We start from the raw sequence: 15,499 nt of genomic DNA, 5'->3' as shown, positions 1-15,499 counted from the left end.
TTAGCACACAGAAGAGGAGAATGTCCTCTGAGATAAAGGGTGCACAGCTACTGCTGCAGGCTCCTACGCAGTGCAGACGAATGCCTAGTGTAGGAATGTACACATCCTGAAGGCACTGAGATAATGAAAAGGTTGAGCTCCTTGCAGTAGCCACCACTGTTGAAGGAAAATTTTTCATCACGGTGCTTCTCAGGAGGAGATATTCAGAAGTTTTATATAAAAAAGAGAATAAAACTCTTCCTACTAGCAAAAAAAAATAAATCTTGAAGCGTGATGGCCAGAGTGATGTCTTTGTATCAGCTTTCAGAATTGCTTAGCTGCACCCTGAAATAAACCTTCCTGTGGCTAAACTCTTCCCACAAATATTCCCTCTTGTGACCTACCTAAAGAAAAGACAATGTGGTGTTGTTTGCAGGGGTCCCAGGATGAGGGAAGAGATGAGAATCTTGACTTCATGTTTCAGAAGGCTGATTTATTATTTTATGATAGATATTATATTAAAAGAAAATGATATATTAAAACTAAACTAAAGAAAGAGAAAGGATTTCATCAGAGGGGTAGAAAAAAATGATAATAAAATCTTGTGACTGACCAGAGTCTTAACACAGCTGGACCTGTGATTGGTCATTAAGTAAAAATAACTCACATGGACCAATCAAAGATGCACCTGTTGCATTTCACAGCAGCAGAAAATTATTGTTTTTCTTTTTCTTTGAGGCTTCTCAGAAGAAAAAGTTATGGCAAAAGGATTTTTCAGAAAATATGTCTGTGACAAGACAATTTTGACTTTTTTCCATTTTTGGTTTTGTTTTATTTTTTTTAAATCGGATCTTCTTGATGTATATTATTTACATGAATTCTTGCCTCCATGGAAGGTGAGTCCTGAAGGACTGTATTTTGTCAGAAGGAATAAGGTCTGTAAAACTGTATCTTGAGTGTTTTCACCCATGATTTGAAGGCATCTGTTTTCCTCTGGGCTGTGGCCAGGGCTGTGTAGTGAAGCAGCCTGTGTAAACCCTGGCTTCTCCCTGAGAACACAAACCAGAGGCTTAATTACCTCTGAATGCCTGTGTGGTGATGCAGACACTGCTCTTCAGTAAGTCTGGGCTGCACCATCACCTGAATTCATACGGATCATCGTCAGGTGCTAACTCAGGTGCTGCCAGCCTGCATTGGAGTGCAGCTGCCATACTGGGGATGAGATGCTTTGCCTGCTTTGAGACATCCTGCAAGTGACTGCCTTTGTACACATGGACATGTGTAGGTCTGTATGGACACACAGGTGTGTGCAGTGAGAAACCAGGAGTGCAGGAAGACAGAGAATGACTTGGAGTGATACAAAGTGGGAGGAAAGACAAAACACCACAGCCTATGGTTCTTCCCTTGCAGCCAGTGCAGTGCTGGACAGGACTGTTTGTTTTCTCCCCTCATATGGACATTTGTTTATCTTCTGTCACAGGCCCAGGCCAGGCAGTGTTCAGACTGAATAGCTCATTTCTCCCCTGCTTGCTGTAGCCCCTGCTGATGCTTCCATCTCCTTCCCACTCCCCCATCGTGCCAGAGCGTGTGCTTAAGAAAGAGGACAGACAAGGAGATGCAGGAAAACAAGATGCACCAGCTTTGCCTTTGAGTCAGTCAAAGAGCTATTTCTATACCTAACACATCTCACTCTGGCTTTTATTCTCTTAGATGCTTTTGTTACTCTTATTATTAATGACCAGCAGAGGCAAATTCTCTTGCTGCTCTATCATTCCCTTTCTCTGCTGTGTCGATCCTCGACAGAAATCTCAGTGCCTCGTGTGCGTGTGTGATCTTGAAAAAGATATGGCAGTTCAGTCTCAGCCTCGGGTTTTGTTTAAAAAAGTACAAAGCCTAATATAGATAGAAAAATTTGAATTCAAGTGCAAAAAGTATCTTATTTATTATGCTGCTGCTTTCAAGTTATGTCAAGGGCATATGAAATATATAGATATATATTAATGTGCAGTAAGTATAGAAAGAACCTGAATTCAATTACGTGTGCTTCGGAACAGAGTTGAACTGACTGGAAATGGGCTTCTTGACTGTCATCGTCCAAGCAAAAAAATATACAAAACTGAAACTTGTGTCACCTTATTGCAAAGTCAGACAGTCCAATTCCTACTTTCAGATCCTCTTCATCGAATCCTGAGGAGTGTAAATGTTCATGTGCTTAGATCATGGGAGTGGATATAATGGTCCTTACAGCACCAATCACTGTTACAACTGTAAATTCTAAGTACTTCAGGAATGGTGGGGATGATTGCAGACTCTAGCTCTACAAATCTCCTGTGGTCTCCAGTCTTTTACCAAGAACAATTTCCAATTCCTCAGAGTTCAGAAATGGCTGTTCCATCGATAGGGAGTTTGCCACAATTTGTGCCTCAGTCTCATAACAACAAGAGCCGTGAAAAACAGCTATTAATCATCAGGGCAAAGAAAGGAAATGGAAGAGCTGTGATCCCAAACAAAAATAATAGAAAAAAAATAATACAGCAGCTGTGGATTTGGCAGAAGATGCTGCATATGTTTGGATGGACATCTGTGCATGCAGGAGACTTCATGTATTTGTGAGTAGTTTTATCTGTAAAGCTGCAGAAAACCTCCTATTGAGTTTTCAAGACTTAATAGATGGAATCTCAAGAAAATTTGAGAAGGGAGCTTCTTTCCTGTCTAAAAATCTGTGTAAATAACTCCATTGGTCTCAGAGTTTCCACTGGGGATGAGGACAATCAATAATAATTTAAAACTTTGTGAATCAATTCGATAAGCAAGACAGACATGACAGCAGCTTCCCAACAGGGGCACTCCTCACTGCTTGATTGGGAAGGAGAGCTGGGCAGAGAAGGTAGGTGCAGTTTTCATTCATCCTGGAACACAAGAGGTAACTAACTATGGCCAAAGCAAGCTCTAATGGGGATCGGGTCTTCAAGCGTGTTGGAATCCTTGTTGTTTCAGCCAAGGGCTCTCACAACACACTTCAGTGATACAGTAGCTTTCCAAAGCAGGGACTTAACCCAGAGGCCTGGTCCAATGGGTCAGGAATCCATCTTCTCCTCAGACTTGGAGAGTCCCCAGCTAGATCTAACACCAGAAAAAGGGTCACCAGGATGGCGCAGGCTGGGATTTGAACTAGTTAGCTCTCCTGATTTGGCAGCTCCACGGGACACGAGCTGGAGCTTCCACACAGTGCTGATGAACAGATGCCTTAGGGCCAGTGCATGGTTTCTGTGCCTCCTGTTGCCTGGTGCAGACGTACACATTCTGTGCTAATGAGGCAGCTGCTTGCCAGCAGCATGTCCAAACAAAAAATGGACCAGGGTACTTTCTTCATTTTATGGCCAGGTTATTTCGTCCTCTTCTGAAAGTATAAGGCAGGGGGTAAAATCCCACTTAAAATAAAACCACACAGAGCTGCCTTCTTGCCTGGTATAGAGAACAATGATTTGGCATTCCTCCTGTTCCAGCCCTTGCTGTAAAACACAGGTTGAAGTGAGCTGAGTCAAGTTTGGGGGAGCTCAAGGCAACAAGGAATTGTACTCTGAGCAAGCAGCACCCCCTTTCCAAAGTGATGGAATTTGATCTGGAAGGCGCGGTGGAGGGAATTGTGGATACTCACTGTCCCAGAAAGCCGTGAGTGTGAAATGGTGAACGCTCACTCCCAGGCTCGGGAGGAGAAGAGTGGGCTCCTTCTTTTCCTCAGTGCCGCTCCCCTTCCCGAGCATCTCTGCAGTCCCGGCAGGCTGTCGGGGGATGAGCCCCGCGCTGTGATGGGGGTAGTGACGCCCGGCCCCAGCCTTCGCAGCTCCTGTGCCGGGCCGTACCGTGCCGTTCCGGGCCGTTCCGGGCCGTGCCGTGCCGGGCCGGGCCGGGCCGTGCCGTGCCACAGCGCTGGCGGGAGCGGGGCGGTGCGGTGCCTCCCGGCGGGATGCCGGCGGTCGGGAGCTTGCGGCCACAGCGGCATTTCGTGTGCGCTGCTGCCGAGGGAATCTGGCTGCCGAGCTGGGACCAGGGCGGTGGGGCAGGACCGGTGCCTACCCCCCTCTCTCTGTCTCTCTCCCCCTCTCTCTCTCCCCTTTTTTTTTTCCCTTTTTTTTTTTTTAAATTATTTTTCCTTTGGGACATATTCAGAATATCAATTATAGAAGATAAGTGAAGTGGCAGCCAGGTATGAGGTAATGGGAAATCTGGAGTCTGTGTAATTTAGTCAAACTTCAGCTCTTGGTTTTGTCCACGTGCTAGACAGCTCTCCTGGTTTAAGTGAGTGGGGTTTTTTTCCTGCAAGTGACAGAATTGCCCATTTACTGCTGTCCAGGATGGATGAGGCTGAAGCCTTTTATTGCTCCTTGCCTTAAGGAAAGTAGAGGGCACATCTACACAGACTTTGTGTGCAGCTGCTCGCTCATGTGTACTCTAAGGCAAGCCAACTCTGATCCAAAGGGTATGAAAGTTATATACATGTGTTTAAAATTATCTAAACTCTTTAATAATACCAGCCTGTGAGAAAAGATTAAATCCTGGCACAATATTACTTTAAACTGTCTGCCTTACTTCAGCTGTCCATCTTTGAGCATAGGCACGGCCAAATTCACTCTGCCCATAAAGGCTGACTAAACCTTGGCATCATTAGGACTGCAGGTGCCATCTCTTAGGACAGAGAAAACAAGTAACAGCTTAGCCTGCAGAAGGTTAATAATTAAATTAAATAAGCAAGGCAAAATTTGAGAGATAGGGGGTATCACTACTTTATGAGAAAAGAAGAATAGAGGCAATTAACAGACACACTCTGACCTGTCCTCAGCTGGACCATAGTGAGGAGAGATCTTGAGCCTCTGAGAGGCTCAGGGGGCATTGGATGCAATGCTGAACTTCCAGGACTTACGTAAATTGACTCTATGAACCTTTGGAGCTTCAGCTCGTATGAAGGTTTGCTCATAATAAGAGACCAAAGGTATACTTGATGAAATGGGAGAGCAGTTAATTTAGAAATGATAAAAAGAAATAGTATTTCACCAGGATAGTTGATTTGAGAAATTTATTCAATGACATCTTGCCAAATACTGTGACTGGACTTTTTTTAAAGTGCTGGATAGTTTTATGGCTGCTCTTGATTAATAAGGCTATACCAAATGACATCCCATTCAGCTTACAGTCAAAATTCAGTCCTTAGTCTGGAGGGTAAGACAGCCAGAAAAGAAGAGCCAGGCAAACACCATGATGTAATCAGATGGATGAGTAATGGGGCAGTCTGACTTTCATTTGTTTTGGGCTGGCAATGTCAAGATATTAGGCCATCCTGGTGGGCTTCTCTGAGTTGGGACAGGGAAACTGGTCCTGGGCTGCCCAAATTGCCCCCATGGAATAATGTCACCTGGGTGGTGGGCTCTACTCAGTGCAGCCAGTGCTCTAATCCGTCCATGTGCTTTCATCTAACAAGGAAATACACACCTACAGAGGTGAAAATGGAAATGCAGCAGTCCTGGTGGGAAACTGTTTATCCTGGCAGCTTGCTAACTGCTGTTTCTCCTCTGTGGAAAAATGCTGGTATCCATGCATGATGCTTTAAGAAGCTGGTATAACACACCAGCATATATTAGCCTGCTTTTACCAGTCATTGTTTATAAAAGTCACAAATTTTTCACTCTCTCTTTAGCCAAACAACTGAATTTCTCTGAATTGTATATGTCAGACAATGACTCTGGTATGATTGACTCTTTAATCGTTTTTTATTAACTGCATGTGGTATAGAGTGGAGCAACACCAAGATCAAGATTATAGAATCTAGGTTATCTTGTGTTTCCTCTGTTGCAAAGGCTTTTGAACACATTTCTGCAGACCCTTAAGTAGAAAGTGGAAATCACTTAGCTGTTTTCAGCCCTTGAGTCATCCTTAATTGGAGACCTTTTTGTTGCAGCTCTTAGGAACTCCTTCGTTCTGGAGCACTTGGACTGTTGCCCCTGGGTTAGGGCTCTGCAGCAGACCTATTCCCACTGCTACAGAGAGATTGATGTCCAATCCAGGACTGGGATCTGTATTTATGATGAAACTTTTATGTGTAGGCGATGTCATTATACATGTGAATTTAGTATATTTGTTATCATTTACCAGGGTAACAACTGAACTGTGCTAACAATTCTTCATTGCAATTAGTAGCCATCAGGGATTGTGGCTTCCAGAGAACACCTAGAGAGTCAACAGCCATTCTCCTAATTAATTTATCACAGTGTATCCTGTCTTTCTGTCAGTGGTGACATTGAACTGGGTCTCTTGCTATCTCTCATCCACCAGTTCCTGTAACCATCAACTCTGAGCTATGTATCCTTCTGTCAAGTAAGTCTAGTGTGTTCAGTAATTATTGCAAGAACAAGGGGGGGAACTGATAAATGATATGGTTATATAAACCACATTTGTTCATGTAAGAAATTTGAACTTCCCACTGATAGCACGTTCCCAGGGCAGCTTGGAGGATTTTCACTAAGAATGATCCACTCCTCAGTGAATCAGAACATGGGAAAAAGATTGCAGGAGGTCATGTGCTATGCAAGTCAAAATCTTTAGTAACCCAGGGAACCTATTTCAGTAAAACAGGAAAGTTTTGAAATCGTATCAAATAGTATAAATTACACAGAGTCATTAGGAAATGACACAATTCAACGTGCTCCAACTTTACATTGAGTAGGTTTTGCTATGAATGTATTTGTGGAAGTGTGAGTGTATATATGTGTGTGAGAAGCAGAGATTCTGTTTTAGATGCCAGTTCCACCAGGAGGACATAATGTTAGGTCTGTAGTGTCACCATGTTCTCGTAGTCCCTACTGCGAGCATTCAAGAAAGGACTCACACAGCATGATACAACATGCAATATAAAATCCAGAGTTATATTGTATTGAGTTGTTGAAAACTAAATAAAAAAATTAAATTTGGAGAGAAAAAACCAAACAGACAGAGGATCCTGACTGTAGGCTAGCCTGAGGCAGTAATGGATTTGTGGTAAGATAAACAGAAGTAAATGAACACTTAAGCAACAAAGCTCCTGATTTCCTGTCAGATATGTTGTAACAAACGGGACTCAGACATACAGGAAACTAAATTATAAGAACGTTGAACTGTAGTGGCATTTTCCATCATGAGCTGTAAAACTCCCAGTGAATCAAGTATCCCACCAGGACTGTGACAAACAGGTACACAGCAGTGTCTCAGTTTTGAAGAAAAGAAATACATAGGTAGGCAAATGAAAGCCTGTGTTTTCCCAGAAGTTATTTGGTGCTTGCTCACTCCTTTTTGCCCCCTCCACATTGTGTGGTAGCCAGGACTGAAATCTAAACAAAAGGCAGCCCCGTGTGATTTGGCTGTTGGTCATAGAGTAATTTTGCAAATCAAGACTGTACTAAAGACACATGAACAGCTTTTCTTCTAAATCAGGAAATGAGAAGAGGGCTTTGGAAAGTGATAGTGGCCTGAGTCATTAGGATCTGATAGGATCCCCTCTGTGAGATGGAGAGGAAGGGCAGACCCCAGTTGTTAAATTATGGCTGCACAGGAAGCCTAATGAAGCAGCAAATGGGGGTAAATATACAGATGTTCCCAAAAGCCTAATAAAAAGGGGCTACTTAGCTTAGCAGTACAAATTGTATTTGTCCTGCACCTGTGTGGAGACAGCAGAGTAGGGCATTTTGCAATGACATGGTATATTTCTCAAAATCCTGGAAGCAAACGTGTTCTAGACTTGCTCCTTACTCGAATTCCTTGTGCATAATTTGACACATCTTGCCTTTGTGGGGTCTGGCAGTTTGAAGCTGAAGGAGCTTGCCACCCCTAGCAAAAATGTGTTCATGGACCAGCCACCAGTGTGTGGAGCACAGAACCAGATTCCATTCCGGTGGGCTGCACAGAGGGAACGTAGCATGCTGATCTCCTGACTCACTGCCAGGTCAGCAGTCAATACCATGGCTCGGTGCAAGGCTGGCCAGTTCCTCAGCAGGAGTGAACCCCTGCAACTTTTTGGGGGTCTTGCATTCCCCTGCTTTGAGGATGTTCTCCAGTCTGGCCTGTGCTGAGAAGGAGTTTTGCTCTGGATTGTAAGATCCTGTTTTTAAGGCAGTAATTGTATTTGCTTGAATGGGGAATCTAGAGTGTCTGTTAGGAAGGAACTTGTGAGAAAAACTCCCTGAGGACCTCTCCTACCACATCTGAGGTAAATGGCTCATTAAATGGCAGTGATTGGTTTCAAATGGTGCAGCTGGAGGAGGGCTCCTGGGAGAGTCACCTGCAGCCTTGCCAAGGGCTCACATCTTCACTGGGGTGTGGGTCAGACCTGGCCTATCTGCAAGTCTGAAGAACTTAGAAGTGTTGGTGATAGTATTCTAAGCCCTGTCCTACCTCAGCAAACTGTCTTCCGTCCACCTAGGAACTCACTAGCCACCAGTCTGCAAGAGGAGGCTTCATGGTGAGTGTGTTTGTACCTTCACTGTGTGCAATCCAGCCTTCTTATTGGAAGGGTTAAACGTGCAGGAGGAGGAGGCAATACTTGTCCCAGCATTGGTAAACTCAGAGCAGATTTTCTGTGGGAAGCCATCTGTCAACTGGGGAGTGGTGCTGTGTCAATTGATCAGCTCCACCTCCAGCTCAGCTCTGCAAACTACAGGTCCCTGACCTTGTAGGGTGACAGTGGGGGAGTACTGGGATCTCTGGAAGCTTTGAGATCCTGTAATGGAGCCTCTGCTCTTTTGGACTGTGGGAGGGACACCCTGCAGCATCTTGCTGTCTCTTGCATCAGGTAGTGATGGAAAGCCTGAGCTTGCAGGTGAAAGGGCTGTAGGAGGAAGACAGGCTTTTTCCTGTAGCCAGGGGATTGTACTTCACCTGGGTGATGTGCAATGCAAGGGACTTCTGATTAAAACTCGACCTATCCCTGTCCCAAACTTAAAACTGTCTCCCAATGGCAATGCTGAGCCATATTTTGGCTGTTTCAAGGTAAAATAGGAAGGTGGAAAATGGGAAGTTTCTTCAGGAAAAAATGGGAGCTTTAGATGTTCTATAAAAACCCATAATGTCTGGAAGGGTAAAATACTCCTTTTTGGTTCTAGTCATAATAAAACAATAATGATTCTATAGGGTATATGTGTGTAAAAATGGTAAAACTACCTTAGATCTGTCTCCTGACTAAAAACCTTCACTGTAGCAATACAGTGAGGTCAAATTCATACTCTGATAGCCCCACTGTTCTGTATCGGTTCAACTCCTTCTTTTTCCTTGACTTTTCGTCAGGCATGCCCAAAAACAAGGTAGGGAAGAAAATTGAGACTTTTGGACGTTTTTCTTAGTTTGATTTTTGTCCCCCTCAAAAGGTAGTGGCTGAGATTTCTGTCCAACTTTATCAGCAATTCTCCTGATTTATTATAAGAGGGACACTTTCTTCTCTACTGTTGTCTGTCCTTCCTTCTTCACCCCACTCTGAGTGCTGAGTTGGTCAGGGAATGAAGAACATTTGGCCAGCCCAACTATCGGGGTGATTAAGTGCCAAGAGCCATCTTGACAAAACAAAATCTGGACTGGCTTGCACCTCCTTAATGCTCTCATTTTAATATAAGTTGCCTCTTCTTGCTGCTTCTGTAATAGAAATGCCAACAGTTGCTCAAGAGCAATTATTGCATGTGCAGCCAAGTGGCTTGTGCTTGATGTAAAGTGGGGTGCTTCCATTTCTCAGTGGAGGGGAATTGTTTCCCTGGGTTGTGATAAAGCTGTCTATTTGGTGTATTGATTTTTGATGTTCATACACTCTTGATAGTGAGGAGCTCTGAATTTTGTCCCTGAGTCTTTTGGGGCTGAATTCCCTCCAACAGTTAGGCAGTGCACTCATGTGGAGCGAACTGTCAGCAGGCATTTTAGCTTGACCCTGTTTAAATCACTGGGAGGGCATTACCTCCTGCACCTTGCTATGCTGCCTACTAACTCCTGAGAGTGTGTGTGTGTAGCCTTGAAATAGCAGTGGATTTACCACCTAGTGTCTCCTATTTATCACTGAGGAAGCAACCAGACAAGACTTCCAGATGCTGTGTGTCAAATGTTCCGGTAATTCAATAACCAGGCTCTTCAGATCTTGGACTCTCTGCTAGAAATGGTGAAAAATTGCAGTCAATTCAGAGGCTCTTATGCATGAGTGTAGAAAGGTTCTTGTTGAACTTAATATAAAAGTAAATACTAGTCATCGGTGTAGCTGTCTTGTCTTTTCATGTGGCAGTGAGGCTGAGTCTTCGCACTCTAGCATTCAGTTTGAGAAAGCTACAAGTGCCTTTCAAAGGCACCGTGCAATGAAGGGTGTTAGAGATGCTTGTTCAGGATTTTTTTAAATTCTGGCACATACTGTGACAATAGTTTGATTTTTTTTTCCTCTGTCTTTTCTAATTTTCTGCGTAAGCTTCAAAGACATAAAGTATCTTTTTATTAGATGAGTAGGTTCTTTTCCTGAGCACAGTTCAGAGAGAAGGGGGTGAATTCCAGTGATAAAAAATGAGATGCTTTCCATATATTGAGTGGCTCCAGTTGCTGCTCCTGTTTTTTTTTTTTTTTGGTTTTTTTTTGGTTTTTTTTGTTTGTTTTGTTTTTGTATTTTTTTTAACTTCAGTTTGTTGCTGTTGTCTTTTCCTTTTTCTTTTTGCATACATTTATTTTTCCACTAAGCAAAGAGCAGCCCTAAGAGAACTTTCACATGTGGGTGGTGAGCTGTATGGAGGAAGCAAACAGAGTTTAATCACCAAACCTCAAAAGAGAGGCATTTTGTATAGGATGTGACCCATGGGGAGCTCAGGAAAGAGAAACAAGCAGCTTAAGGCTGGGTATGGGATCAGGACTTTATTTATTTTTTTTTTTTTTTCTGGAGTTGCTGAGCTATAGTATATTTTGTCAATATAGGAAATGGTTATAGATAATCAAAACCATGGCTAAAGGATGAACGGATGATTGATTAACTACATCCCTGCCGAGAAACAGCTTTGCCTGCCAGGCTGTAGGAGACTCAGTTTGGTAGAGAGCTGTTCTAAATGTGACTATCTTGAGGTAATGTCTTAAGGCACAATCAGTTTTCCAGGTCTCAAACTCCTGAGTGAATCTTTCTGTATCTCTGGACCAGTTTTCCAGACTTATTAAAAGAAGGTTGGGCTGTTCTCATTCCTTAAAGCAGTGTTTGGGTTTGGAGAACTTTGTTATTATGATGGGAATCTCCACACAGAGAGATATGATTTAATTATGGTGGTTTTTTTTTTTTTAATTTTTTCTTTTATGATCTAATCCTACTCTATAGAAGTCAGGAGGAATTTGCAATTGCTTTTAAAAGACAGAAGATATATCCCTAAGAGAGCATTTTGGCAACTACTTTTTTCTATTCCTTTCCTTCATGAATTGGGCAAAAGCAGAGATTTGCATTTTTCTGGATGTCATAAAAGCCTGATATCTGATGAAATCCCAGGACAGAAGAGATTTACACTATGCCATTGGAGAGCTGAGATCTGTATAAAACTCCTTGGAGTCTTCAAGGTTGTAAAGTGGTACAAGTTCTAATTTTTGCAAAGATTAACTTAGTATGGTAGAAGGATATGAGAGCAATACCAAGAGATATACTGAGCTGATATTTCTCTAAAACATGGTGTCAACAAAGCTCATCATAGTTTAGAAGTCTCTGTTTTATTTTAATGTATTTTATGTTATTCTGAGACTGAGCCTTCACAGTTGTACTGAGAAGAACTGTACAGAATTCTGTGCTGCTGCTTGCTTTGAGAGGAACTAATAGTAGAGATTGTCAGAGCTATTTGTATCCAGTGGTTTTGTCTACTCTATTTCTACTTTAGTCTGGATACTCAAACCAGAGTGACTGTCCCAAAAATCCATATCAAAACTGCCGTGATCCTGTTTATGCTGCATATAAGGTTATGATAATCCTGTGATTAAAGTTCTTAATTTCATGAAATATTTTGTACATATTCTGTTTTTCTGTCCTCACTTGTGTACCACTTGTTCTCTGTCTGTTAGAATGAGGCCTAACAGTTGAAACCTTTGAGTAATTTTGGCAACCTGCCTTTAAAAATAAAGTAAGGACAGCTGGTCATAAAAAGGATTTTACTTCCTTCTCACTTGCTTCACTTAAATTTTAAAAAGTTAAAAATCTTTAAGCTCTGGCCAAGATATGAAGTAAGATTCTGACTGTGTGCCTACCCCTTTATGCTCAATGAATTGGCTAGGAATACTGTTTATTTCCATTGACATATTCTTGTTTTTCTTTTTTTCTCTCTTCCTCTGACTTCCTTTTCTAGGATGAGTCATCCATGTTCTTCCAGTTTGGCCCATCAATAGAACAGCAAGCTTCTGTCATGCTCAACATCATGGAAGAATACGACTGGTACATCTTCTCCATTGTCACTACGTACTTCCCTGGTTACCAGGACTTTGTGAACAAGATCCGCAGTACCATTGAGCACAGCTTTGTGGGCTGGGAACTGGAGGAGGTCCTTCTGTTGGACATGTCCCTGGACGATGGGGACTCAAAGATCCAGAACCAGCTCAAGAAGCTTCAAAGCCCTGTTATCCTCCTCTACTGCACAAAGGAAGAGGCCACCTACATTTTTGAGGTGGCCAACTCAGTGGGTCTGACAGGCTATGGTTACACGTGGATCGTGCCCAGCCTGGTGGCAGGGGATACAGACACAGTGCCATCCGAGTTCCCCACCGGGCTCATCTCTGTCTCATATGATGAATGGGACTACGGTCTTCCTGCCAGAGTAAGGGATGGAATAGCCATAATCACCACGGCTGCTTCTGATATGCTGTCTGAACACAGCTTCATCCCTGAGCCCAAGAGCAGCTGTTACAACACCCAGGAGAAAAGGATTTACCAGTCCAACATGCTCAACAGGTAAGGGGAACAGCCAGGCGAGCCATACAGAAGGGTGGTCAAAGACGACCTCTGGCACCAGAATATTTCTGCTAGGCATGTGGTACTCTGGGGCAGCAGGTGGTGTTGGCCAGAACTGGGCAAGGGCAGGTGAGCCGAGGGTGGGACCCATGTTGCTGTGCATCATGAGTGCCAGTGTTGTCACCCCCTTAGAAAGCCTTCATACAACACAGGGGGCGAGTCAGCGTGAGGAAAAGGAATAACAAAGGCATAGTGCAACAATTTGATAGTGCCCCTCAATGCACAAATCTTCGCTTTCGTAAGCAAACTTCTTCAGCACAGAACTTCGCCGGCGCTGAACTTCTTGGAGTGTCCTTGCATGACTGGGTCCGCTGCTCCCAGGTGGGTTCTTGCTGCAAGCAATGCAATGTTTGTGTTGAAGTCTAGAAGGCACCAGCTTCTGTTCCAGGCACGAGCACTATGTGAACAGGTGTCCCTTATAGGTGGTGGTTGTGTAACCTACCAGGAATAGTTTCATGGCAACTGTTGTCTGAACACCAAGTGTCCTTCTGCTGTTCATTAGCCTTGAATTGCAGGATAGAAGGAAATGCAAAGAGATGTGGAGAACTAGAGCTGCAAAAGGAGTTAAGAGCCATCAGCTCTGCTCAGGTCCTGCTTTGTACTCAAAGCCTTTAAAGACCTTGGATGTCTTAAGAATCTGGTTTACCTCAGAGGAGGGCTTGTGCTGTCACCCTGCTCTTTGGCACTCCACTGGCTGTTTTCTGCTGTTTTGGGTACCATTCTTTCTTGTGCACCTTATGCAGAAAGCCTAGTACCTCCATTAGAGCAGCATGTTTTTCCAAATGGAAAAGGGTATTTAAACACAGGGAAAACCTGTTTGAATAAACATCTTCTCTTTATCCAAATTCAAATTTTCCTAAGAAACAGTGCTAAGGCATCTCTTTAAGGGCATAGAGGAAGCTTGTGGTGGAACAACCTCTCGAGCAGCACTCTGATTACTAAATGTTCCTTTTTGTCCCAGATGGAGTTTTAGCATGTAGCAAAGCAACCCAGATAATTAGACATGGAATCCAGATGCCCCCTGATCTGCTCAGCTGTCATTGTCCAATGTTTTACATATAAAATCCTTGGACATGTTAGATCCTTTGTGGTTAGGAAAGGAGAATCCAGGCAGTAGCCATCAGGCCACACAGAGCTCAGTGTTGTTGTTAATTTGTCGTGTTGAATCACTGAGTGTGCAAATATGATGGATTGGTCCACATGCTGTGACCCCTCACTGTCAACCTTACTAGGCAGATAGAGGGACAAAGGGGCAAGGAAGCAGATTTTTGCTTTGCCTGAATGTTGGGGACTGTGAGAGAACTTTATTCTTTGGCCCAATATATTAACCATATTGCTATTTGTCCTTTGTCTTTATGGTCCATTGGCATATTGCCAGGTCTTATTGCATTTACTTCATCCTCTCCATGCTGTTTTTTTGTCTATGCAGGCCTTGAAACTATTAAAGGTGCCTAAAGCTTTTATCTCTTTCCTTCCCAGCTAGGCTTAGGAGTAAGAGTTTTTTCTGCTGCTCTTTTGAGTCATCACTGAAATGATTAAGCTGGGAAAATATATATAGTGTATACAAAGTAATGAGAAGTAACATCGAGGCAGGCTTTTGTTCTACCTTTCCAAATGAAGAGGTATTCTGGGGGAAGCTCTATTGTGTCTTTTTAGCGGTTATCTAGAAAACAAAACGTTCCCTGCTATGTGATGCAGCATTCTGCAGAGACCTTCTCTAATGAGTTCTGTTGACACTGTTAGCCTCTGCATAACATCACACCCATGTAGCTATGCTGCTTCAAGGACCCAACAGAATCTCTCTGCATAGCACCTCTTTGCATTGTTTAGAAGTCACCAGCTCAGAGACTCTTGAGTGTAGATATGCCAGCACTGTTGCGCTGTGTAGGTATGCCCAGAAGCCTCGGCACCCCACTTGAAAGCAGCTCCTGTCACTTGTGAAGATCATAGCTTTCTTTTCACCTTCATGGCCCAAATCATGCTGTTTCTGCTCCCTTGTCTGCTTTGGGTACAGCATTCACAGGAATGAGTGCCAATACGTGTAGATACGCCCAGCTCAGTTTGGGTACCGACATCAGTCTCCCTGAGAAGCACAGGCTCTGTTCTGCCACTGTGTAGATGGCTGCAGGCACCTGAGCTAGCTGAGGAATAATTATACTTTTGTAGTTACTTGTGAGCACAGTGCAAATATTCGCTTTGCCTTGCATGGTGCTGGCCTGTGAGGGGGTTCTGACCTTGCATCCTTTCCCCCCACACCCACCCATGTTTCCATACTCTCTGTATTTCCAAGTGAGATGGATAAAAAGTTTGACTTCAGTGAGTTGGATGCTTAGTTTTTTATTTAAGTCAAATTACTTTCAGGCACCTTTTGAAGTTTAAAAGCTAGTGATGTCTGAAATAAGCCATTGCTTTTACAAATCCAAGGGTTCGATAGAAATTGGATGGCTTCAAGCTCAGCCTCATGCCTGAAGTCTATGGAGAAGAAGAGGCAGAGGAGAAGCACAAGGAAGCAATCAT

The 15,499-nt window shown here is 43.4% G+C and overlaps 1 protein-coding gene across 4 annotated transcripts in view; it reads left to right on the top strand.

Annotated features, from left to right (window-relative positions):
* The window catches only part of GRIN2B (glutamate ionotropic receptor NMDA type subunit 2B), a 207,382-nt gene that overhangs the window by 74,842 nt on the left and 117,041 nt on the right, over nt 1-15,499 (top strand). For all 4 annotated transcript variants that reach the window (XM_054277109.1, XM_054277118.1, XM_054277126.1 and 1 more), the window contains one exon: nt 12,324-12,922. In XM_054277109.1, coding sequence (XP_054133084.1) covers nt 12,324-12,922 — 599 coding nt within the window. The remainder of the gene's footprint in view (nt 1-12,323; nt 12,923-15,499) is intronic.

This window comes from Melozone crissalis, unplaced genomic scaffold (genome assembly GCF_028551555.1).
Source record: "Melozone crissalis strain CALT ecotype California unplaced genomic scaffold, PUWL_Pcris_2 ptg000004l_1, whole genome shotgun sequence".
NCBI lineage: Eukaryota > Metazoa > Chordata > Aves > Passeriformes > Passerellidae > Melozone > Melozone crissalis.
The sequence above is the reverse complement of the archived record's forward strand: the minus strand, read 5'-3'. Positions and strand labels throughout refer to the sequence as shown.